Source organism: Salmo trutta, chromosome 14, assembly GCF_901001165.1.
Source record: "Salmo trutta chromosome 14, fSalTru1.1, whole genome shotgun sequence".
Classification (NCBI taxonomy): Eukaryota; Metazoa; Chordata; class Actinopteri; order Salmoniformes; family Salmonidae; genus Salmo; species Salmo trutta.
The window spans coordinates 30,066,640-30,093,122 of NC_042970.1; the positions used below are offsets into that span (position 1 = coordinate 30,066,640).

Sequence of the window (26,483 nt, forward strand, 5' to 3'; positions counted from 1 at the left end):
GTCTGCCTAAACCCAGCAGAAAAACAGATGGATAGGGTCGACTTCTCTTTTTAAAATCAAGATACATTTTATTTATTTTCTTAAAAAACAAACATTACAAAAAATCTGAATAGAGAATTGAAAAAAAAAAAAAAACATTCATTTTAGGGGCTCTCAAAAAACAACTCTCGATTCAATTAAAAAAGGCTTGTGGATGCCTGGCACAAAGGGTTGAACAATGAAAGGATGCTCTGGCCATGCCAGGGTAGTGTGTGTGTGTGTGTGTGTGCTGGCATGGGTGTATGGTTTATGCATGTGTCATGCCCAGCACAGGGGCAGCCAAAATCTCAGAACCACAAACCCATGGTAGAGGGTCTAGGGTGAGGAAACACCAAACCCCCTGAGTGTGTGCTCCATCACAACCACACACTGGTAGTACCAGCACACAGCAAACACAACAGGCTCTCTTAGGGCTGATCTAGGACCTGCTTCCATGAGCCTCTCTCTCACGACATAATTACCGTTTACAGCTCAGAGCAATCTCTCTGTCTAAAGCACAATAACACACTGCTACTCCAAAGTGATCTTCAACTCTGTTCCTTGTACTATGAATGTACTGTTATAATAAAATCAAAACAATTAATCTCAAAGCACGACTGAACAGTTTCACATTCAATAACAAAACAAGCTTTGTGTATGTGTTATACTGAAGGTCCTTGACACAGGGCCAGAGCTTAACTTCAGAGTAGGTGGAAATACAACAGCATTAATTCAACCAAGTTAACATTTAAAATAAGAACCGTAAAACCTTCCTTAAAACGTATTGTGTTTGAGAGTTTAAAAAGCACTTTGTCAGTGTCGGCACAGCGCTATGGGGTTAGTGGGCACAGGACCTAATGGAGAACAATCTCACACGCTTACATATCCTCCCTCTGAGTCTCCAGTGTGGCCTTCTCTGATTAGTCAGCGTTGGGCTGTAACTAAACCAATGGATATTGTGGAACAGTGAATAAAAAAAAAACAGTGCTTTGATTGGACAACAGCAGTCCACTGAGAAAGCAGGATAGAGATGGAAACCCTAACCCAGACAGACTGAACAAACCCAGGGCTCAGTAATCACTGATCTAACACTACTGGATAGGTCAAGCAAGGGTTATACTACATAGCTTTCACCTATCCAGTCATGTCAGACCAAAGATTACTTGGGGAGGAGAGGGGAATGGAGAACTCAGCAGATAAAGAAGATGGCTAGAATATATATATATATATATTTTAATTGAAGGCTCACTTGCACACACATCAGCCTGCAGAAAGAAAACGAGTGACTCCACACTTCAAGCGACTATTGAGGACAGATGTCCACTAGCACAGAGCTCTCAGAAAGGCAAACTAACAAAGCCTAAAGAACCATTTTCTGAGCTTCACACAGACTTGTGTAGGAAAGACTAATGCAGTCACTGCGAAGAGGGAGATGAAAAAGAGAAGAGAGGTGTGCCAATAGAGGTGTAGCTGAGCAGAGGGGCCAGTGATGGAGGAATGGGATATGTTCAGAGAGATGGAGTAAAATCTCACTTGTAAAATCTCGAAGTCCTCAGTCAGTCAGTCATTATGGGAAGTCAATCATTACGGGAAGCCAGACACTAAACAACAAACACTAAACAACAAATCCACATGAGGTTCAAACCATTGAGCCAGGCCACCAATGAAACCAAAATAAACTCTAAACCAAGAGAAACAAAAACTTGAGAAGGTAAAGAGAGAGAGGGAAGGGGGAGAGAGAGAGGTGGGAGTTCTGTGGGTCTAGTCTTCCCCAGAGGGTACGTCCTCTTCCGATCCGTCCTCCTCTTCCTCCTCCTCCTCCTCCTCCTCATCCTTCTTCTCCTTCTCCTTCTCCTTCCCGGGTGCCTCCTTCGTTTTCTTGGGAGTGGGGGAGGAGTCCTTCTTCACCACCACCTCCTCCTCCTCCTCCTCTTCCTCCTCCAGAGGGCTCTCTGGCTCCTCCTCTTCCTCCTCTTTGGGCGAGCTCTTCTCCAGGGCCTTGGCAGCACTGGGGCGACCTTTACCCTTTCCTTTCATTGGGCTGGGGGTCACTGGGGGAGGAGAGGCACACAAAGTTATGGACACATTCATTCAATGAAGTTATGAGGCTGGGAAGATACTTACACATTATCTGAAAAAAGCATTTAACAACCGATGCCTGCAGTTCTGAAGAATATGGGTGATTGATTCATGGTGAGCGGTCCTACCAGTGGCCTTTAGTCGTGGTTTGGGGGATTTCTTTTCCTTCCTTTCTGGCCGGCTCCGTTTGATCACCTTCTTGCTGCTCCTCTTGCTCTTGGAGCGGCCATAGTCACTATCATCAGCATCCTCAACCATGAAGTCTTCATCACTGCCCGACTCATCAGCTAGAGAGAGGAGGACGAGGTGGTGATTATTGGTAATTTCACCTGACAAATACACTAAATGGCCAAAAGTATGTGGTCACCTGCTCGTCAAACATCTCATTCCAGAATCATGGGCATTAATATGTAGTTGGTCCCCCCTTTGCTGCTATAACAGCCACCAGTCTTCTGGGAGGCTTTGCACTAGATGTTTGAACATTGCTGCGGGGACTTGCTTCCATTCAGTCAAAAGAGCATTAGTGAGGTCGGGCACTGACGTTGGGCGATTAGGCCTGGCTCGCTGGCGACATTACAATTCATCCCAAAGGTGTTCACTGGGGTTGAAGTCAGGGCTCTATGCAGGCCAGTCAAGTTCTTCCACACCGATCTTGACAAACCATTTCTGTATGGACCTTCCTTTGTGCACAGGGGGCATTGTCATGCTGAAGCAGGAAAGGGCCTTTCCCAAACTGTTGCCAATGTTGGAAGCACTGAATCATCTAGAATGTCATTGTATGCCGTAGCGTTAAGATTTCCCTTCACGGGTACAAAGGGGCCTGAACCATGAAAAACAGCCGCAGACCATTATTCCTCCTCCAAACGTTCCCGTTGGCACTATGCATTCAGCCAGGTAGCATTTGCCTGGCATCCGCCAAACCCAGATCTGTCCGTCAGACATAAGATGGTGAAGCATGATTCATCAGTCCAGAGAATGTGTTTCCACTACTCCAGAGTCCAATGGCGGCGAGCTTTACGCCACTCCAGCTGATGCTTGGCATTGCGCATGGTGAGCTTAGACTTGTGTGCGGTTGCTCGGCCATGGAAACCAATTTCTTGAAGCTCCCGAGGAACAGTTCTTTGTTACTCGGTAGTGAGTGTTGAAACCGAGGACAGACAATTTTTACGTGCCACAGCACTCGGCAATCCCGTTCTGTGGGTTTGTGTGGGTTTGTGTGGTCTATCAATTTGCGGCTGAGCAGTTGATGCTCCCAGACGTTTCCACTTCACAATAACAGCACTTACAGTTGACTGGGGCAGCTCTAGCAGAGCAGAAATTTTACAAAACTTACTTGTTGGAAAGGTGGCATCCTATGACGGTGCAACGTTGAAAGTCACTGAGCTCTTCAGTAAGGCCAGTCTACTGCAAATGTTTGTCTATGGAGATTTCATGGTTTTGATAATATTGCAATAATATTTTTGCTCCAGTTTGCAGTTTATATGCACACACACACACTACCATTCAAACGTTTGGGGTCACTTGGAAATTTCCTTGTTTTTGAAAAGCACATTTTTTGTCCATTAACATCAAATTGATCAGAAATACAGTGTAGACATTGTTAATGTTGTAAATGACCATTGTAGCTGGAAACGGCCGATTTGTTATGGAATATCTACATAGGCGTACAGAGGCCCATTACCAGCAACCATCACTCCTGTGTTCCAATGGCACATTGTGTTAGCTAATCAAAGTATATAATTTTAAAAGGCTAATTGATCATTAGATAACCCTTTCGCATGGAATAGCCTCCATTACTCAGAACAAGAATAGACTGACAAGATTCAGAAGAAAGTCCTTTTTTTCTGGCCATTTTGATCCTGTAATCGAACCCACAAATGCTGATGCTCCAGATACTCAACTAGTCTAAACAAGGCCAGTTTTATTGCTTCTTTAATCAGGACAACAGTTTTCAGCTGTGCTAACATAATTGTAAAAGGGTTTTCTAATGATCAATTAGCCTTTTAAAATGATAAACTTGGATTAGCTAACACAACGTGTCATTGGAACACAGGAGTGATGGTTGCTGGTAAATGGGCCTCTGTATGCCTATGTAGATATTCCATTAAAAATCTGCCGTTTCCAGCTACAATAGTCATTTACAACATTAACAATGTTTACACTGTATTTCTGATCAATTTGACATCATTCTAAAATAAAAAAAATAAAGTGATTTTCTTCCAAAAACAAGGACATTTCTAAGTGACCCTAAACTTTTGAATGGTAGTGTGTATATATAAAATCGTGAGAATCTCAAAACATTTTGTGATAATATCGTGATAATACCGTATCTTGAGGTCCCTGGCAATTCCAAGCCCTAGTGTAGTGGTTAGTTTATGGTCTGGGTTAGCCCAAGATGTACTCTTATGGAGCCTAATGTTACCTTTACTCAGAAAGGTTCAAGGACCTTGTTATTTTCAGCGGTAGACTGACTCGCAGGAAAAACAGACAAATACATCTAAACGTGAATCGATTCTCAATTGCGATACAGTTCTAGAACCATAAATCCCTTTCATATCAAAATAATTTCACAAATGCAAAATACACACTTAATTAAGACCAGCCTTATCACATTTGCAGCCAACAGTATTTTTCTGTTACACACAGGTATTCGGTATGGAACGCCGTTTGGGTCTTTGCGTGTCAAAAAAAAAGTTACCAGTCAATTAACACAATTCGATTATAGAATGTTGTGTGCTGAATTTTCACGTGCAAGGCAAGCGCCAACACTATCAGTAGCACTGTCAATGCTGTACAAACAATGTCTGCAAACAAGCATACACCGGCCACGAACGATGTGTTTACAATACCGCGTTGGTAATAAGGACTTATTTATTCAACTGCAACTTCTGGGGTAGCTAGCAATGACCAGTAGAAACTGCAGTCATTTTCATTATTCTTAACAATGATTTAGGAATCCTTGTGAGTACGTATTAGCTAGGTAGCCACTTGTTGTTCGCCTATTGAAATTGTACTTAACCCTGTTGCCCAAAGCTAACGTCATAAGCAGCCAGCTAGCTTTATCTGGCTAGTGAGGCTCAACCGGACCAGGATGTGTTGTGAAGCTAGCCACAATAAAGATTAGGCACAATAGTGGAATTTGCGGTTTGCCTTCAAACTAAAAGTACCTCTGAAAATGATGGTTACAATTGGTGTAATCATGCAATATTTAGACTAGATCATGCTAAACAAGGTTGGGATGTGAAACAATGAAATGGGGGTATCAGTCTACTCGGTGACACCCACAGAACACAACTGAAGGGTTTATGCAAATATTAGCGTTGTAGCTCTTATCGCGGGACTGCGTGAAATCACCTCCCCAGTCAGCCTATGGTGTGTATTGACATTCATATTGCACTGTACATCTTTACCTAAGGATTGGGGATCAATGAAATGGGGAAACAGTCTACTCAAATTAGCTAGCAAGTGCAAGCTAACTAGCTAAATTGCCATACATGTTTAATGCTTTTCGACCTGTCCCCAAATTAATGTCATTGGTTCAGAGTTTGTTTTGATATTTTAACCTGCGTGTCGTGATCGCGTTTGGTGTAGGGGGACAAAATACATTTATGCACGATAGCGCACGCGTGCAGCCGGATTGGGTTCCGTGTAAGAGCTACGACGCTAATCTTCTCTGGGTGTCACTGAGTAGACTGATACCCCATGTCATTGATCCACAATCCATAGGTAAGGCTGTACAGTGAAATAAGTATGCCCCTAATGCAATTCTAAAGTCTAATACATCAGTGTGATTTCAACAAATCAAATTTTATTTGTCACATACACATGGTTAGCAGGTGTTAATGCGAGTGTAGCGAAATGCTTGTGCTTCTAGTTCCGACCATGCAGTAATATCTAACAAGTAATCTAACCTAATAATTTCACAACAACTACCTTATACACACACACACACACACAAGTGTAAAGGAATGAATAAGAATATGTACATAAAAATATATGAATGAGTGATGGCCGAACGGCATAGACAAGATGCAGTAGATGCTATAGAGTACAGTATATACATATGAGATGAGTAATGTAGGGTATGTAAACATTATATAAAGTGGCATTGTTTAAAGTGGCTAGTGATACATTTATTACATCAATATTTCCATTATTAAAGTGGCTGGAGTTGAGTCAGTATGTTGGCAGCAGCCACTCAATGTTAGTGATGGCTGTTTAACAGTCTGATGGCCTTGAGACAGAAGCTATTTTTCAGTCTCTCGGTCCCCGCTTTGATGCACCTGTACTGACCTCGCCTTCTGGATGATAGTGGGGTGAACAGGCAGTGGCTCGGGAGGTTCTTGTCCTTGATGATCTTTTTGTCCATCCTGTGACATTGGGTGGTGTAGGTGTCCTGGAGGGCAGGTAGTTTTCCCCCGGTGATGCGTTGTGCAGACCTCACTACCCTCTGGAGAGCCTTGCGGTTGTGGGCGGAGCAGTTGCCGTACCGACAGCATGCTCTCGATTGTGCATCTGTAAAAGTTTGAGAGTGTTTTTGGTGACAAGCATAATTTCTTCAGCCTCCTGAGGTTGAAGAGGCGATGCTGCGCCTTCTTCACCACACTGTCTGTGTGGTTGGACCATTTCAGTTTGTCTGTGATGTGTACGCCAAGGAACCACCTTCTCAACTACTGTCCTGTCGATGTGTATAGGGGGCTGCTCCCTCTGCCGTTTCCTGAAGTCCACGATCATCTCCTTTGTTTTGTTGACGTTGATTGTGAGGTTATTTTCCGAGGGCCCTCACCTCCTCCCTGTAGGCCGTCTCGTCGTTGTTGGTAATCAAGCCTACCACTGTAGTGTCATCTGCAAACTTGATGATTGAGTTGGAGGCGTGCATGGCCACGCAGTCATGGGTGAACAGGGAGTACAGGAGAGGGCTGAGAACGCACCCTTGTGGGGCCCCAGTGTTGAGGATCAGCGGGGTGGAGATGTTACCTACCCTCACCACCTGGGGGCGGCCCATCAGGAAGTCCAGGACCCAGTTGCACAGGGCGGGGTCGAGACCCAGGGTCTCGAGCTTAATGACGAGTTTGGAGGGTAATATGGTGTTAAATGCTGAGCTGTAGTCGATGAACAGCATTCTTACATAGGTATTCCTCTGGTCCAGATGGGTTAGGGCAGTGTGATTGCGTCGTCTGTGGACCTATTGGGGCGGTAAGCAAATTGGAGTGGGTCTAGGGTGTCAGGTAGGGTGGAGGTGATATGATCCTTGACTAGTCTCTCAAAGCACTTCATGATGACGGAAGTGCATGCTACGGGGCGGTAGTCATTTAGCTCAGTTACCTTAGCTTTCTTGGGAACAGGAACAATGGGTTAAGGATTGATTGAATATGTCCGTAAACACACCAGCCAGCTGGTCTGCGCATGCTCTGAGGACGTGGCCAGGGATTCAGTCTGGGCCTGCAGCCTTGCGAGGGTTAACACGTTTAAATGTTTTACTCCCGTTGGCTGCAGTGAAGGAGAGCCCGCAGGTTTTGGTAGCGGGCCGTGTCAGTGGCACTGTGTAGTCCTCAAAGCGAGCAAAGAAGTTGTTTAGTTTGTCTGGGAGCAAGACATCATGGTCCGCAACTGGGCTGTTTTTTCTTTTGTAATCCGTGATTGACTGTAGACCCTGCCACATACCTCTCATGTCTGAGCCGTTGAATTGCGACTCTACTTTGTCTCTATACTGACACTTAGCTTGTTTGATTGCCTTGCGGAGGGAATAGCTACACTGTTTGTATTCGGTCATGTTTCCGGTCACCTTGCCCTGATTAAAAGCAGTGGTTTGCGCTTTCAGTTTTACGCGAATGCTGCCATCAATCCATGGTTTCTTGTTGTGGAATGTTTTAATAGACGCTGTGGGTACAACATCAGCGATGCACTTCCTAATAAACTCGCTCACCGAATCAGCGTATTCATCAATGTTGTTGTTCGACGCTATGCGGAACATATCACAGTCCACGTGATCGAAGCAATCTTGAAGCGTGGAATCCAATTGGTCGGAACAGCATTGAACAGACCTGAGCACAGGTGCTTCCTGTTTTAGTTTCTGTCTATAGGCTGGGAGCAACAAAATGGAGTCGTGGTCAGCTTTTCCGAAAGGAGGGCGGGGGGGGGCTTTATATGCGTCGCGGAAGTTAGAATAACAATGATCCAGGGTTTTGCCAGCCTGGGTCACGCAAAAGATATGCTGGTAAAATTTAGGGAACCTTGTTTTCAAATTAGCCTTGTTAAAATCCCCAGCTATAATAAATGCAGCCTCAGGATATGTGGTTCCAGTTTACATAGAGTCAAATTAAGTTCTTTCAGGGTCGCCGATGTGTCTGCTGAGGGGGGAATATATACACGACTGTGATTATGATCGAAGAGAATTCTCTTGGTAGATAATGTGTTCAGCATTTGATTGTAAGGAATTCTAAGTCAAGTGAACAAAAGGACTTGAGTTCCTGTATGTTGTTATGACCACGCCATGTCTCGTTAATCATAAGGCATACACCCCCGCCCTTCTTCTTAACAGAGAGATGCTCGTTTCTGTCGGCGCGATGCGTGAAGAAACCAGGTGGCTGTACTCAGATAGCGTGTCTCGAGTGAGCCATGTTTCTGTGAAACAAAGAACGTTACAGTCTCGGATGTCTATCTGGAAGGCAACCCTTGCTCGAATTTCGTCTACCTTGTTGTCAAGAGACTGGACATTGGCGAGTAGTATGCTCGGGAGCGGTGCGCCCGTCTACAGAGCCTGACCGGAAGACCGCTCCGTCTGCGGCACCGTTGTTTTGGGTCGCCGGCTGGGATCTGATCCATTGTCCTGGGTGATGAACCAAACAGAGGATCCGCTTCGGGAAAGTCATATTCCTGGTCGTAATGTTGGTGACTTGACGTTGCTCTTATATCCAGTAGTTCATCCCAACTGTATGTAATAAAACCTAAGATTTCCTGGGGTAACAATGTAAGAAATAACACAAAAAAAAAACTAAATATTGCATAGTTTCCTAGGAACACGAAACGAGGTGGCCATCTCTGTCGGTGCCGACAATTTAACAAATTGTCTTTTGTTGATTTTATATAACATTCCAACCTCATGGCATAATTGTACTATTTATTTGCATCACTGTCAATGGCATAATTTCATTTTGAAGGCTAACGCAAAGTCCACTATTGTGGCTAATCCTTATTGTGGCTAGCTTCACATAGATGGGTCCCGACCACCATTAATCAAATAAGAACCATCTTATAAATTAAGGTCATTTTAGATGACGACACCTAGTTATAGTTATCTAGCTAACTATAGCTACTGAAACAGATTGTCGTTTTGATATGTTTTTGGGGAAGAACATTGTTTGCATCCATCAACTAGCTAGCTTTTTTTTGTGACCAGCACTGTAGGTGCGCGACACAACTACCAGCATCATAGTGTACGTATCAATGAATCATTGTGACATATGAAATAAAATACGAGTGATAGTGTAATAACTACGTAAAAATATGTATGAACACGTTAAATTATTATGTGACGTGCAGTCATATTCAGGTCCTGATTGGCCCCAAAAATTATTTGACACATAAAATAGTGTTATTTGATGTGTATCCTTTTTGACATGCAAAGACCCAAACGGCGTTCCATAATTCGGATCATGCTGATTAGCACAGGTGGTCCCTCTGTCTTCCATAAACAGGCGCTGTGACATGGAGATATGGCCTGTGGGAACACTAACCCTATCAAAGGTGTCTCCATTAACATTTTTTATGATTTACGCTATATGAAAGATAAAGGTCCTTATGCTTCCAGAACCGTGCGTCAAGCGATGCGTGTTAATGTTCAGACCGAACATTGCGGCTCTTAACAAAACTCCCCCCATACAGAAGACGCCTTCGTAGGGCTGGACGGTACACTGTATTTTACATTATAACGGTAATGATGCACGAATCTGTTTGGGTTTTTAGTTTACCTTCTCCAATGGGATTTGAATGTTTGGTTTGTTAAATGGAATAAGCTGTGTGTGCCTCCACTTTTATAGTTTACTTCGCTAATTGAGTCATCTCTCCAAATGCCGCTCTCCACACAGACTTAGCCCCGCCCCGTCACTCAAGGAACGCATTTGTTATTCCTCGACCCCAAGACACTTGCGTTCAGTCTGCATGGTCATTGCAGCACATACAACAATGTTGATGACAATGACATTTTCACTTTGCTTCTTAATATAAATCCACTAACTTACTACAATTACCTTATTTGTTTGTGTTTCTTACATCTGCAAACAGCTAGATGTTTGTCTTTTCTTGAAGTTGAATTGAACAGTATAAAACAAATCAGAAACTAGAAAGACCCATTTAAATCACTTAGAATGTATGTGTTGCCACCCTAAGGTCACGCACTAAGCTAATTTTATACAGTCAATTATTAGATTTTTTTAATACCGTGCTATTATATTTTGGCCATATTGCCCAGGCCTATGCCTTCAATTCAAAGACTTATTTGTAATGTAATGGAACAGAGTCATGATCAAGGGCTAGGTCCAGGTAGGCCTGTTTTCTTTTGAGTGGTTGACTTACGGTCTGCGAAGGCCTCCTCCTTGTCTTCGCGTTCCTCGTCCTCACTGCCTCCGTCTCCCAGCAGGATCTCTCTCTGTTTAGACACGGCCTTGGTGGCAGCCTGGCGTACCGTACGCACCTTACGACTCACCTCTTCATCACTGTCATCTAACACACAGAAATGCGTAGCCAGGTTATAACACAGTCGTATTAGAACTGGCGTACACACAGACACCTCAGTGTATGAGTCTTACCTGCGGGTCGTTTTCTCTTGGGTGTCCTCTTAGTGGGCTTTGTCACCTTGGCTGTCTTTCCCTTTTTGCCTCGTTTAGCTTCGTAGTCGCTCCCTCCATCCTCATCATCTTCCTCTCCAAAGTCGTTGTCTTCATCACTGCCAAAGTCATCTGCAACCCAACAGAAAACTATTACCAGTAGCCCGGTCACATAACTCCTGGCCACTAGCCTGGGCCCCTTCCCATATCACAGTCCCCTCCCGTCCTTGATAGTGTTTTCCATTAGCACCAGGTCGGCTAAATCAGCCAGTCACAGACTAATTTCTACTTTGACTTTTTACTAGGCTACTTTCCATTTAAATGCACTAGTCTGTCGAGCACTCTCCCGCTAGAATGAACGATATGCATCTTCTAGTGATCTATTGATTTGGCGCCTGTCAGTCACAAAGCGAGCGATATCAGTCAGGGTTTTTCCTTTCGGCAATTCACAAACAATGGGTTGTTGACATTAAGAAATCTACAGGGCCGACCATTTGGATCCAGGTCATCGTTGGCTCAATAACCCACATCTTTACATTTAAACACTTACCAGGAAATATTCCTAAGTGTGGAAATGTGCTGCCACTACATAAGGGAGGTGATAGTTGTCAAGATCACAACAATCATCCCATGTCAAGGCTTCCTTGTCTAGCTAAGATTATTGAATCCTTGGTGAATGTGCAACTTCGTTCTTTTTTTATCTGTGAACTGTATTTTGAATGTACATCAAATCAGGGTTTAGACCAGGGCACAGTACTATTACTGTAACCACATCTGTTGTAAATTATATTGTCAACTCGTTGGATGCTAAGATGAATTGTGCTGCCCTATTTATAGATTTGTCAAAGGTTTTTGATACAGTTGATCATTCCATCTTACTGAGTAAGTTGTCTGTGTTAGGCCTTAGCACTGACGCCCGTTTGTGGTTTCAGAATTTTCTTAGTGACAGAACCCAGGCTATTATGATAGACGGGGTTAAATCCACATTTCTTCAAGTGCTTAATGGTGGTTCAATTTTGGGGCCATTGTTGTTCACGTTGTAAAAATTGACATTGGAAATACTGTTAACACCTGTAACATTCATCGGGGCGGCAGGTAGCCTAGTGGTTAGAGCGTTGGACTAGTAACCGAAAGGTTGCAAGATCAAATCCCCGAGCTGAGAAGGTACAAATCTTCCATTCTGCCCCTGAACAAGGCAGTTAAACCACTGTTCCCCGGTAGGCCGTCATTGAAAATAAGAATTTGTTCTTAACTGACGTGCCTAGTTAAAAAGGTAAAATTAAAATAAATTAATCTACGTAGATAAGTTATTTATTCCTGTGCCTCTTCAGTGTAGCAGGCCATTCGTGACCTTCAGCATGATTGACTCAAATAACTTACGGATGTTAACTTGGTGTTAAATGCTTATAAAACCAACTTTATGCTGTTCTCTAGGTCCCATAATGTTGACTGGGGACCTGCATATTTGCACTCCAAATGGAGCAAGTTTCTCACTATGAGAACTTGGGTATCTGGATTGATGACAAGTTGTCTTTGGAAACACAAATTGAAAATGTGACAAAGCTGAGATATATATATATATATATATTTTTATAGAAAGAAATCCTGCCTCAGTTCTGAAAACAGAAGGAAGATTGTTCAAACAACGCTTCTCCCTGTAATAGACTATGGTGACATTTACATGCATGCGGCAGCCTCTGCTTTTAAACCTTTGGACTCAGTATTCCATTCACCAATACGTTTAACCACTGGGGACGGTTATAGGACCCATTGTGTTCTGTACAAAAATGTGGGATGGACCTCTGTAAGAAGAGAGGTGCATTATTTATTCACAAAGCAGTCGTGCAGAAACTTCCTCTGGACATAACTTAATTGATTAAATTCAGACGTACAAATTACCAAACCCGTTCTCAGGGATCAATAACGCCTTTGGTCTCCACATGATAAAAAAAAATGTGGCCCCTGATGTGTGGCACAATATGCAGAAATCCTTGCAGTTAGATATTCTGGTGCCTTTCAGGCATTTAAAATGATTGATTAGAGACTTATATTACAGAATGTGATTGCTTTTCTTAAATATGTTTAATGTGTATTTTATTTGTAATGTCTTTGTAGGACTTAATTTTATATAATGTGTATTAATTTATATACATTTAAAATACTATAAAAACAACCATTTCAAAGATATGCAGTTCATATAAGGAAATCAGTCAATTGAAATGAATTCATTATGCACGAATATATTGATTTCACATGACTGAGAATACAGTGATGCATCGGTTTGTCACAGATAACTTTTTAAAGGTATGGGTGTGGATCAGAAAACAAGTCATTATCTGGTGTGACCATTTGCCTCATGCAGCACAACACATCTCCTTCGCATAGAGCTTGATCAGGCTGTTGATTGTGTCCTGTGGAATGTTGTCCCACTCCTCTTCAAATGGCTGTGCGAAGTTGCTAGATATTGGAGGGTACTCGAACACGCTGTCGTACACGTCGATCCAGAGCTTCCCAAACATGCCCAACGGGTGACATGCTGGTGAGTATGCAGGCCATGGAAGAACTAGGCCATTTTCAGCTTCCAGGAATTGTGGACAGATCTTTCAGACATGGGGTCGTGCATTATCACGCTGAAACATTAGGTGATGGTGGCGAATGAATTGCACCACAATGGGCCTCAGGATTTTGTCAAAGTATCTATGTTCATTCAAATTTCCGCCAATAAAATGCAATTATGTTCGTTGTCCATAGCATATGCCTGCCCATACCATAACCACACCGCCACCGTGGGGCCGTCTGTTCCCCAACGTTGACATCAGCAAACCGCTAGCCCACACAACACCATACACGCTGTCTGCCATCTGCCCGGTACAGTTGAAAAAGTGACACCTCCCTGAATAGCACACTTATCCAGCAAGCCAGTGGCCATCGAAAGTGAGCATTTGTCTGCTGAAGTCGGTTATGGTGCCGAACTGCAATCAGGTTAAGACCCTAGTGAGGACGACGAGCACGCAGATGAGCTTCTCCGAGATGGTTTCTGAGTTTGTGCAGAAATTATTTGGTTGTGGAAACCCAGTTTCCTCAGCTGTCTGGGTGACTGGTCTCAGATGATCCCGCAGGTGAAGAAGCCAGATGTCGAGGTCCTGGGCTGGTGTGGATATTCCTGCAGTCAGCATGCCAATTGCATGCTCCCTCAACCTCTGTGGCATTGTGTTCTGCGACAAAACTGCACATTTTAGAGTGGCCTTTTATTGCCCCCAGCACAAGGTGCACTTGTGTAACAATCATACTGTTTAATCAGCTTCTTGACATGCCACACCTGTCAGGTGGATGGACTATTTTGGCAAAGGAGAAATGCTCACTAAAAAGGGATGTAAACAAATGTGTGCAAAATATGAGCGAAATAAGTATTTCAGCTCATGAAACAGTGGACCAATACCTCACGTTGCGTTTATATTTTTTTCAGTATAATTAGTTTTTTTAAATGTATTGGGCTTTGTAAATGTATACAGGGCTCTCTTGTAAATAGTTGTATCTCGATGTGACTACCTGTTTAAATAAAGGTTAATATACTTGCACAAAATTTATTTAGCGATATTGTCAATACGATAGTCAAAAATAATATATTTAACTATCGATTCTCTCCCCCCATATCACTAATTGGATCCTAACCCCAAGCTTCAACCATAGCCTCCTCTTCAGGACATTTTCCCTAACCCCAAGCTTCGACCATAGCCTCCTCTTCAGGACATTTTCCCTAACCCCAAGCTTCAACAACATCTCCACTACTGAAAGGGATCATAGATTTATCATAATTCATAGCTTTATCACAAATTAAGACTTAACAAACATAATATTGTTAATCAACCAGTTGACGAATGGAAATGTCAGAATGGCTTACCTGCTGAATCATTTTTGGATTTGGAGAGTTTTTCATCAGAATCCTCACTGAAACAAAAAACAACAATTGAGCATCAAGACACCACCTCTCTACACACCAAGTCTGTTTTTTAATAGAACCACCAAATCTTGAGTTGAATGCCCTCAACTCGTATTAAGAAATCATGCATCATGCCTATGGAAGATGTTCACTGAAGTTTGAGTCAGGATTCAGCCGATTGCTGCGGTTCTCCAGGCTCACCTGTCCTCCTGCGAGTTCTTTGACCGCTTGCGCTTCACCTCGCGAGGAGCCGCACGGGGCTTCTTAGGCTTGTCTGAGTTCTTCCCATACTCCTCATCTACAAGGGAATTAAAAAGGGGTTACACACACAGCTTATCTACAGGGGAGAGGGGTTGCAGTTGCACACACGTACACAAACTCTTGCTCACTCACCTGCGTCATCAGATTCCTGGAATTGTGAGTAATTCACCACCTTCTTGTTCCTGTGAAGTAAACACAAACAGAGATTTCCTATCCTGTTTCTAGTCGGTAGGATGAGGACTGTTGTCGTAAGACAAAACATGCAGAAATAATCATCATGACAGCCTTCACTAGCAGTTACATGCTGTCAGGGGGACCCAGTTAACACTTTACTGATTAGGTGATTATTGGAGTCAGGTGTGTTAGCTGGGGCAAAAGTGTGACACCAATCAGGCCCTCGACTGGAGTTGCCCATCCCGGGTACAAGTCAAAAGTCTTAATGTGGCTTCCTCTCCTTCATCTGCAACGATTTCAACACACACAGGGTGGATGAAAGCTATTTGGAGGACAGGGCTCTAAGTGCAACCATTTTGGTCACATATGCTCCTTAATATTTTTGCTGTGCAAACTGTCATTTTAAGTTGCAGGCACCAGTTATCAGCCAGATTATAATTGTTGTAATGATTAGGCGTCGCTGTACCGCTTTTTCCTATTCATGAAAAATGACTACAGAGAAAACTGCTGGTCTCGAGCCTAAAAACGATTCAAGGGTTGTAACCATATTATCAGCGCTACATTTTGCTGAATGCATCGCCGCTGGGGGCCGCATTTTACACTCAGAAACCATTTCTTACTTTTGTCATTTACCACACGCTCTTAACCGTAATTGGTCATGTAAGTCTCTCTGGATAAGTGCCTTGCTCAAGGGCACAGACCTTTTTTTCTTCACCTAGTTGTCTCTGGGATTCGAACCACAACCTTTCGGTTACTTGGCCAACCCTCTTAACCGCTAGGCTACCTGCCACCCAGGTAACCATGTAGCGGGCCGTGAACACCTTGTTCAGTCATGACATTACCTCATTAGTTAGTTAACAACCTGGTAACTTCACCAGTATAGCCAAACATTTGGGGGCACAGAAAGAATGTTAAAAGGACAGCTACTTCAGGAGACCAATGAATGAATGGTTTTCATGTTATAACACAAACGTGACATTCTTAAAGAGAGTGTACAATATTCAATGCATTCCGATAGAATTATGCACCATTTCCTATCCTCCTGATTTCAGCTTACAAGCAAAAACCAAAGCAGGTAGTACCAGTGACTCGCTCAATACAAAAGTGGTCAGATGATGTGAATGCTACACTACAGGACTGTTTTTCTAGCACAGAATGGAATATGCTCTGGGATTTTACCTAGCCACCGTGCTTCTGCATTGCTTGCTGTTTGGGGTTTTAGGCTGGGTTTCTGTACAGCACTTTGTGACATCGGCTGATGTAAAAAGGGCTTTATAAATACATTTGATTGATTCAATGGCATTAAGGAGTATACCACCTCAGTCACAGGCTTCATCAATAAGTGCATCGACGATGTCGTCCCAACAGTGACCGCACGTACATATCCTAACCATAAGCCATGGATTACACCGGCTCTTGCGCTCAATGGATGTGTCAGGGCTTGCAAACAATTACGGACTACAAAGGGAAACCCAGCCTCGTGCTGCCCAGTGACGCGAGTCTACCATATGGGCTAAATGCCTTTTATGCTCGCTTCGAGGAAAGCAACATTGATGCACACGAGAGCACCAGCTGTTCCGGACGACTGTGATCACACTCTCCATAGCTGATGTGAGCAAGACCTTTAAACCGGTCAACATTCACAAGGACACGGGGCCAGACGGATTACCAGGACATTTGCTCAGAGCCTGCGTGGACCAACTGGCAAGTGTCTTCAATGTCATTTTCAACCTCTCCCTGACCGAGTCTGTAACACCTACATTTCAAGCAGACCACCACAGTCCCTGTGCCCAAGAACGAGAAAGGGTAACCTGCCTAAATGACTACCACCCCGTACCACTCAGCGCCTCCTCAACCTCAGGAGGCTGAAGAAATTTGGCTTGGCACCTAAAACTTTTATAGAGGCACAATTGAGAGCATCCTGTCGGGCTGTATCACCAACTGGTACGGCACTGCCCACAAACGCAGGGCTCTCCAGAGGTAGTTCTGGTCATCCAGAAGGCAAGGTCAGTACAGGTGCATCAAAGCTGGGCCCGTGAAACTGAAAAACAGCTTCTATCTCAAGGCCATCAGAATGTCAAATAGCCATCACTAGCACAGAGGCTGTTGCCCTACATACAGTCATGGCCAAAAGTTTTGAGAATGGAAATTATTATTTGTGTCAAAGTTTGCTGCTTCAGTGTCTTTAGATATTTTTGTCAGATGTTACTATGGGATACTGAAATGTAATTACAAGCATTTCATAAGTGTCAAAGGCTTTTATTGACAATTATATGAAGTTGATGAAAGAGTCAATATTTGCAGTGTTGAACCTTCTTTTTCAAAACCTCTGCAATCTGCCCTGACATGCTGTCAATTAACTTCTGGGCCACATCCTGACTGATGGCAGCCCATTCTTGCATTATCAATGCTTGGAGTTTGTCAGAATTTGTTTGTCCACCTGCCTCTTGAGGATTGACCACAAGTTCTCAATGGGATTAAGGTCTGGGGAGTTTCCTGGCCATGGACCCAAAATATTGATGTTTTGTTCCCCGAGCCACTTAGTTATCACTTCTGCCTTATGGCAAGGTGCTCCATCATGCTGGAAAAGGCATTGTTCGTCACCAAACTGTTCCTGGACGGTTGGGAGAAGTCTTCGCCTCACTGTGCGTGCAGATGCACTCACACCTGCCTGCTGCCATTCCTGAGCAAGCTCTGTACTGGTGGTGCCCCGATCCCACAGCTGAATCAACTTTAGGAGACGGTCCTGGCGCTTGCTGGACTTTCTTGGGCGCCCTGAAGCCTTCTTCACAACAACTGAACCGCTCTCCTTGAAGTTCTTGATGATCCGATAAATGGTTGATTTAGGTGCAATCTTACTGGCAGCAATATCCTTGCCTGTGAAGCCCTTTTTGTGCAAAGCAATGATTATGATGGCACGTGTTTCCTTGCAGGTAACCATGGTTGACAGAGGAAGAACAATGATTCCAAGCACCACCCTCCTTTTGAAGCTTCCAGTCTGTTATTTGAACTCAATCAGCATGACAGAGTGATCAAAGCTCATCAGTAAGCTAAGGACACTGGGACTAAACACCTCCCTCTGCAACTGGATCCTAATGTTCCTGACGGGCCACCCCCAGGTGGTAAGGGTGAGCAACAACACATCTGCTATGCTGTACCTCAACATGGGGGCCCCTCAGGGGTGTGTGCTTAGTCCCCTCCTGTACTCCCTGTTCGCCCACGACTGTGGCCAAGCACGACTCAAACACTATCATTAAGTTTGCTGACAATACAATAGTGGTAGGCCTGATCACCGACAATGATGAGACAACCTATAGGGAGGAGGTCTGAGACCTGGCAGTGTGGTGCCAGGACAACAACCCCTCCCTCAACGTGAGCAAGATAAGGGAGCTGATCGTAGACTACAGGAAAAGAGGGCCGAACACGCCCCCATTCACAACAGGGCTGTAGCGGACCGGGTCGAAAGCTTCAAGTTCCTTGGTGTCCACATCACCAACAAACTATCATAGTCCAAACACTCCAAGACAGTCATGATGAGGACACGACAATGCCTATACCCTCAGGAAACTGAAAAGATTTGTCACAGGTCCCCAGTTTCTCAACAAGTTCTACAGCTGCACCATCGACAGCATCCTGACCGGTTGCATCACCGCCTGGTATAGCAACTGCTCGGCATCAGACCATAAGGCGCCAACAGAGGGTAGTGCGTACGGTCCAATACTTCACTGGGTCCAAGCTACCTCCCACCCAGGACCTCTATACCAGGCGGTGTCAGAGGAAGGCTCAAAAAATTGTCAAAGTCTCCAGTCACCCAAGTCATACTGTTCTCCCTACTACCACATGGCAAGCGGTACCGGAGCACCAAGTCTCGGTCAAAAAAGCTCCTTAACAGCTTCTACCCCCAAGCCATAAGACTGCTGAACAATTAATCAAATGGCCACCCGGACTATTGGCATTGACCCCCCCACCCTTTGTTTTGACACTGCTGCTACTGTTTACTATCTATGCATAGTCACTCTAACCCTACCTACATGTACAAATTACCTCAACTAACCAGTACCCCTGTATATTAACTCAGTACCAATACACCTGTTGTATTCAGCGCATGTGACAAATACAATTTGATTTGTAACTTTTGTATTAGTAAAGTTGTTTTTAGATTATACATTTTTGGATACTGAGCACAACATCACAAATTGAGATTTTTAGATCGTTCATTTAACACTGATAAATTCCCCTCAGGGAATCAAAAGGAATTTTCAATGACTTCAATGTAATGTAGAGTCAGAAGGGCAAAGATGGACGCAGATTAGACGAACATAATTCTAGGAACCTGGTTCAGATGCACAACTCAGTATGGTTCTTCTCATCTCCAGTAAAATGCAGCCAGCACAATGTATTTCCAATTATTCCAAATCAAGGCGCAACATGATTTCATCCACCTCAGTTCCCTCTATTCCACCACACCCCCAAATACACTCAGCCATCAATCATGCATCAGCAGTACGCGTTTTGATGTTAAAAAGTTCCCTCACACAGATGGGGATAGTTTCTCTAGTAAACTGGACGCTTGTGTCTCACTTCTCCAGTTTCAAGGGCTCATTTGGGAAAGTGGATGAGTGGAATGGGTTAACACACACACACACACACACACACACTACAGAAGACCAGTGCTGTAGGTGACACAGCTGACCACAGGCAGGTGCTCATCTTCAGAGCTGTGCCATAATATACACACAGGCATGAGGCATACATAACCTACATACAGTGGTCTTGCTCTCGAATACACACACACACCCTTCTATTTTCCCATCCCCCTGACCTCCTAACACACACCAAAGTGATTGGAAACATTGTCTGTAATAGTAATTATAGGCTACCAAGGTACCTCATATGGTTAAATGTGCTAGCGGGAGCAAGGGAGGTCAGGGCAATAAACGCTTTTACAAGCGCAGGTCCTGTCGCCACCGTGAACACCTCAGACACACAGGCCGAAAGACAAAGCCCTGACCACCACCAGAAAAGCAATCGCCATGAGTTCAAACGACCCCCCCCCCCCCAAAAAAAGAAAATGTATAGAGGGACCCACGCATTACCTGGGAAAAAACGGGAGCAAGGGGAGGGGCAACCATCGACGCCACATTGCTACTTTGCTGCATATTCTTTTTGCAATATCGGTTACATTGTTGCTTGATTAGCTTCTGCTACATTTTATTAACAAGCAACGTCCATGTGTGTTTAGCTTGCGAAATAGGTTTTTTTTTCTCGCTCAAATGCGACCCTCTCGGTCTTTTCAGGCAGCGAAGAGCTAGGCGTGACTTCTAAAGCCACTCCGCCCCCTGCTATCAGTGGAAATGTAGCTCCTCAGCTCTCCCTTTTCTCGTACCTCGTTTTCACTCAAAACCAACAGGCTGCCGTCGCCCCTTTCACATTTCATTGTTCCCTAATAAGACCATAGAATAAAACAATTGCGTTTCAATGGTGGATAGTCTACTTGGAACTAGTGTAGACGTCGCTAGGCTGCGTGTTAATAAGATCACATCCCATGAGCCGATGTCCACCTTCAGTCCTGTTTTTTATTAACGTTTCAGATGAATGGGTAGCCATATTCCCCAGTCTGGTCTACCTCCCCTCTCACACAAAATACCATGACATACCACATTCCAGGAACACATAAAATCAAGGTAAATACAACTGAAACAGAAGGGTATCGCACTAAATGATATTCGAGTAGGATCGGTTTTTGTAGACATGATTCACACCAGATGCACGCACTCTCGCCAAGGCGCGCGCAATACAGGCATTTTCACCCCGCCATGGCGAACGAACAGTCCACATTGCAAGGATTCATGCTAGTAAGTGCGTGCACAAGGAGAAAAAAACACATTTACATAAATGTTTCATCAAATAAACGGAAATGTGGCCAAAAACACAACATGGTAGAGACGTACGTGTCTCCTGTAAAGGCAGCGTGCACGCCACACTGCCTCAGCGAAGGACATATTAGAAAAACGTACCTCACTGGTCTTGACATTTTGCAGAAATACTGTAGAGGTTAAGAATGTAAGAAAGGATAAATTAAATCCAGGAAAATAAAAATGAAATCGTCCCGCTCTGCAACTCCAATGGGCGCAACGAAACGTTCCAAAGCCCGAGCTACTGCGTAAAACGAAATATACGGGAACGAATTTCTTTTCCAAACGCGATTTTAGTTAAAATTTTACCTTGAGCTACTCAAAATGGTGAATAAAACAAACTGAAACTGCAGCATGTGCGCAACCTAACGGATTGGCACTAGGGCGGGCTCTTGGCACAGAGGACCGCCCATCGTTGCCACTGAAAGGAGAGCATCAACACTCCGAAGCTTCTATTGGGTAGTTTGAATGATGATTTCCTTTTTGGTTGGATCTTCTAGTTGATCATCAAACTCAGTTGTTCAACACATTTACCCTCCCCCCTTTCAACGATAGGTTGAGACAGCACTGCTAAGAAAACAAAAAGAGGCCCTCAGTGTGGATGTAAGTTGCCGGAGTTTGTGTCCGAAATGACCGCAATGTAACTTTTTTATTGGGAAAGATGCGCGGCCAGCCAGCATAGTAGTTACATGAATGGCTGTAGTAGGCAATGCATATTAATTTGTAATATATTTTCCACTGAAGGGGGCTTGTGATCCTGACACTGTATGTATCGTATCCTCAGGCACCACAATGCAGCCATTCCCAGGCACCAGAATAGGCCTAACTGGTAGATCTAAGTTGCAACCTGAATTGCACAGAAGACAGAGTCATGTATAAATGTTGTTCTACTGTCTGAAAAAGTGAACATTCATAACCTCCACCAATATCATAATGTACAAACAACAATCTAATGTTAAATTCAAAGAATATTTAAACAGAAAAATGTGTCAGGTTTTACATTATAATTTGTCCCTGTCAATACACTGAGTAGCCCTTTCATAGACGGTAATGCTAAACATATACCATATACTGCAAATGCATAGACGCTGCCAACAAGCCCTGTCTAAACATAAATACATTTAGGCAGACAGTTTTGGAAACATTTGGAACTCAACTTTCATATCGACGAGAAATAATAATACAAAATAATGTTGAACTACTACACATTGTTAAAGGGCTAGGGTTCCCACAAGGCCATGTACTGTACATAGATTTTACTATGTTTCTTTTCTATTGTGTTATTGACTGTACATTTGTTTATGTGTAATTCTGTGTTGTTGTTTGTGTCGCACTGCTTTGCTTTATCTTGGCCAGGTCGCAGTTGTTAATGAGAACTTGTTCTCAACTGGCCTACCTGGTTAAATCAAGGTGAAATAAAATAAATAAATAAAAAATGTTTGCGTACGGAAGACAAATGCGACCACCTGATTTAATTAGCTACAGTGCCTTCAGAACGTATTCACACCCCTTGACTTTTTCAAAATGTTGTTGTGTTACAGTGTAAATTTGAAATTGATTAAATTGACATTTTGTGTCACTGGCCTACACACAATACCCAATAATGTCAAAGTGGAAATATGTTTTTAGAAATGTTTACAAATTAATAAAAAATGGAAAGCTGAAATGTCTTGAGTCAATAACTATTCAAACCCTTTGTTATGGCAAGCCTGAATAAGTTCAGGAGTAAAAATGTGCTTAAAAAGTCACATAATACATTGAACGGACACTCTGTGTGCAATAATAGTGTTTAACATGATTTTTGAATGACTACATCATCTCTGTACCCCACACATACAATTATCTGTAAGGTCCCTCAGTCGAGCAGTGAATTTCAAACACAGATTCAACCACAAAGACAGGAGAGGTTTTCCAAGGCCTCGCTTTGGACACCTAGTTGTAGATGGGTAAAAAAATAAAATAAAATGCAGACATTGAATATCCCTTTAAACATGGTGAAGTTATTCATTACACTTTGGATGGTGTATCGACATACCCAGTCACTACAAAGATACAGACGTCCTTCCTAACTCAGTTGCCAGAGAGGAAGGAAACCGCTCAGGGATTTCACCATGAGGCCAATGGTGACTTTAAAACAGTTACAGAGTTTAATGGCTGTGATAGGAGAAAACAGGATGGATCAACAACATTGTAGTTACTTTACAACACTCGTGGTGAAAAGAAGGAAGACTGCACAGAATAAAAATATTCCAAAACATGTATCCTGTTTGCAATAAGGCACTAAAGTAAAACTGCCAAATATTTGGCAAAGAAATTAACTTTATGTCCTGAATACAAAGCGTTATGTTTGGGGCAAATCCAACACAACACCTCACTGAGTACCACTCTAAATATTTTCAAACATGGTGGTGGCTGCATCCTGTTATGGATATGCTTGTCATCAGCAAGGACTAGTCGCCAGAGCCGCCCGCTAGTCAGGAGTCGCCAGAGCCGCCCGCCAGTCAGGAGCCGCCAGAGCCGCCCGCCAGTCAGGAGCCGCCAGAGCGGCCCGTCTGCCCGGAGATGCCAGAGCGGCCCGTCTGCCCGGATCAGCCAGAGCGGCCCGTCTGCCCGGATCAGCCAGAGCGGCCCGTCTGCCCGGATCTGCCAAAGCGGCCCGCCGCGCCGGAGATGCCAGAGTGGCCCGTCTGCCCGGAGCTGCCAGAGTGGCCCGTCTGCCCGGAGCTGCCAGAGTGGCCCGCCACGCCGGATCTGCCAGAGTGGCCCGCCTGTGACCCGGAACCGAGGGGGTCTGCCTGTGACCCAGAACCGAAGGGGTCTGCCTGTGACCCAGAACCGGATGAGTCTGCCTATGACCCGGAACCAAAGGAGTCTAGCAGCAACCCAAAACTGAGTAAGTCTATTGACAATCCAGAACTAAATATGAGTAATGGTGTATCAAATAAGTCTGCCTACAGTGTGGAGTGGAAGAGGTCTGCCTACGATCCGGAACGAGGGGAGTCTGCCTACGGCCCGAAACGGATTACGTCTGTCAGCATTCTGGAGGACAGTAGGCCGGAGCCTGAACCACCACCTGTATAGGTGGGTTGGGGAGGGGGAGTGTAGCACAAGTGCCGTCGGTGACGGCAGCCACCCACCCTTCCCTCCCTTTAGTTTAGGGGGATTTTTGTGTTGTTTTTTTTTTTGTTTGTTTATTTATGAGGTGCATCCGGGGTCTGCACCTTTAGGGGGGGGGGGGGGGGGGGGGGGGGGTACTGTCACGTCCTGACCAGTATAAAGGGTTATTTGTTATGGTAGTTTGGTCAGGACGTGGCAGAGGGGTATTTGTTTTATGTGGTTCTCCATTCCAGACGACAACCGTGACACTAGCAATGATCAACAACCAACTTGACAGAGCTTGAAGAATTCTAAAAAGAATGATGTGCAATTATTGTAAAATCCAGGTGTGCAAAGCTCTTAGAGACTTACGCAGAAAGACTCACAGCTGTAATCGCTGCCAAAGGTGCTTCTACAAAGCATTGACTGAGGAGTGTGAATACTTATGTAAATTCAATATTTATTTGAAAAAATGTCAAAAAACATGTTTTCACTTTCTCATTATGGGGTATTGCGTGTAGATGGGTGAGAAAAATAAATACATTTAATCCATTTTTTATTCAGGCTGTAACACAACAAAATGTGAAATAAGTCAAGGGGTATGAATACTTTCTGAAGGCACTGTATCTATAGCTTCTCCGAATACCTGTGTGTAACAGAAGGACGCCAGAAATGTGTTGTAACTTAAAAATATTGTCGGCTGCAACTGTGTTAAAATGAAAACACTGAAACAATTAAAACGGTTAAAACATTGTGCAGTAAATTTATATTTTATATGTATGAAATTAATTTTATGTGATATGAAATTACAGGGCTTTAAGTTTCTAGAACTGTATCATAATTGAGAATCGATTTACGTTTAGATTAAGTATTTGGCTGTTTTGTCTGCCAGAGCCAATTTACCTCTGAACATAACACATAAGGTCCTCAGCACATTCTTGGCCTATATACTGAGCTGATGAACATGGGCTATTCTTACACTAAATACCTTCATGCTATATTGATGACAAGACAATACTGCTATGAAGGGTGTGCTATTCTGGAACAATCTTTATTTAAAAAATGTCCTGCTGTTTAGTCATATGCTTTTCTTTGTTTACAAAAATCCTTGAAATTTGTGCTGAGACTGTTTGATTAACCTATTAGAATATGTATGTTGTACTTCTTTCACAGTTGTTTTTCTTCCTCCACAGTCAAGTGAGAAGCTGGAACCATTGTGGACCCCCAAGGACATGAATCCATTCATCTATTCAAGGCCTCTATTACCTGCATTTAGCCTATCCTACAACGCCCCAAGAGAGCAATGGTAATCATAATGTAATTAATTTCAATAGAGAACATTAGAAACCGCTCTCCCAGAGGCTGCGCTCCTAGTGGCCGAAGACTTTAATGCAGGGAAACTTAAATCAGTTCTACCTAATTTCTATCAACATGTTAAATGTGCAACCAGAGGGGAAAAAATCTAGATCACCTGTACTCCACACACAGAGATGCGTACAAAGCTCTCCCTCACCCTCCATTTGGTAAATCTGACCACAATTCTATCCTCCGGATTCCTGCTTACAAGCAAAAATTAAAGGAAGAAGCACCAGTGACTCGGTTCATAAAAAAGTGGTCAGATGAAGCAGATGCTAAACCACAGGACTGTTTTGCTATCACAGACTGGAACATGTTACGGTATTCTTCTGATGGCATTGAGGAGTACACCACATCAGTCACTGGCTTTATCAATGAGTCCATCGAGGACGTCCCCCCCACAGTGACTGTACGTACATACCCCATCCAGAAGCCATGGATTACAGGCAACATTCGCACTGAGCTAAATGGTAGAGCTGCCGCTTTCAAGGTGCATGACTCTAAGCCGGAAGCTTATAAGAAATCATGTTATGCCCTCCGACGAACCATCAAACAGGCAAAGCATCAATACAGGGCTAAGATTGAATCATACTCCACCGGCTCCGACGCTTGTCTTATGTGGCAGGGCTTGCAAACTGTTACAGACTACAAAGGGAAGCACAGCCGCGAGCTGCCCAGTGACACGAGCCTACCAGACGAGCTAAACCACTTCTATGCTCACTTCGAGGCAAGCAACACTGAGGCATGCATGAGAGCATCGGCTGTTCCGGACGACTGTGTGATCACACTCTCCGTAGCCGAAGTGAGTAAGACCTTTAA

The 26,483-nt window shown here is 43.8% G+C and overlaps 1 protein-coding gene across 2 annotated transcripts; it reads right to left on the bottom strand.

Annotated features, from left to right (window-relative positions):
• Window positions 1-47: 47 nt before the first annotated feature.
• On the bottom strand, window positions 48-21,591 carry LOC115207763 (nuclear ubiquitous casein and cyclin-dependent kinase substrate 1). 2 transcript variants are annotated; one of them, XM_029775230.1, is made up of 8 exons: window positions 21,315-21,591; window positions 15,256-15,305; window positions 15,064-15,160; window positions 14,824-14,870; window positions 10,905-11,054; window positions 10,672-10,818; window positions 2,226-2,384; window positions 48-2,069 (listed from the first exon to the last, which is right to left on the bottom strand). In XM_029775230.1, exons 1-8 carry the CDS (start codon window positions 21,329-21,331, stop codon window positions 1,780-1,782), a joined length of 957 nt encoding a protein of 318 aa, XP_029631090.1. In that variant the 5' UTR covers window positions 21,332-21,591; the 3' UTR covers window positions 48-1,779. The 2 variants fall into 2 exon arrangements, with proteins under 2 accessions (XP_029631090.1, XP_029631091.1); XM_029775231.1 differs by lacking the exon at window positions 2,226-2,384.
• Window positions 21,592-26,483: the final 4,892 nt, after the last annotated feature.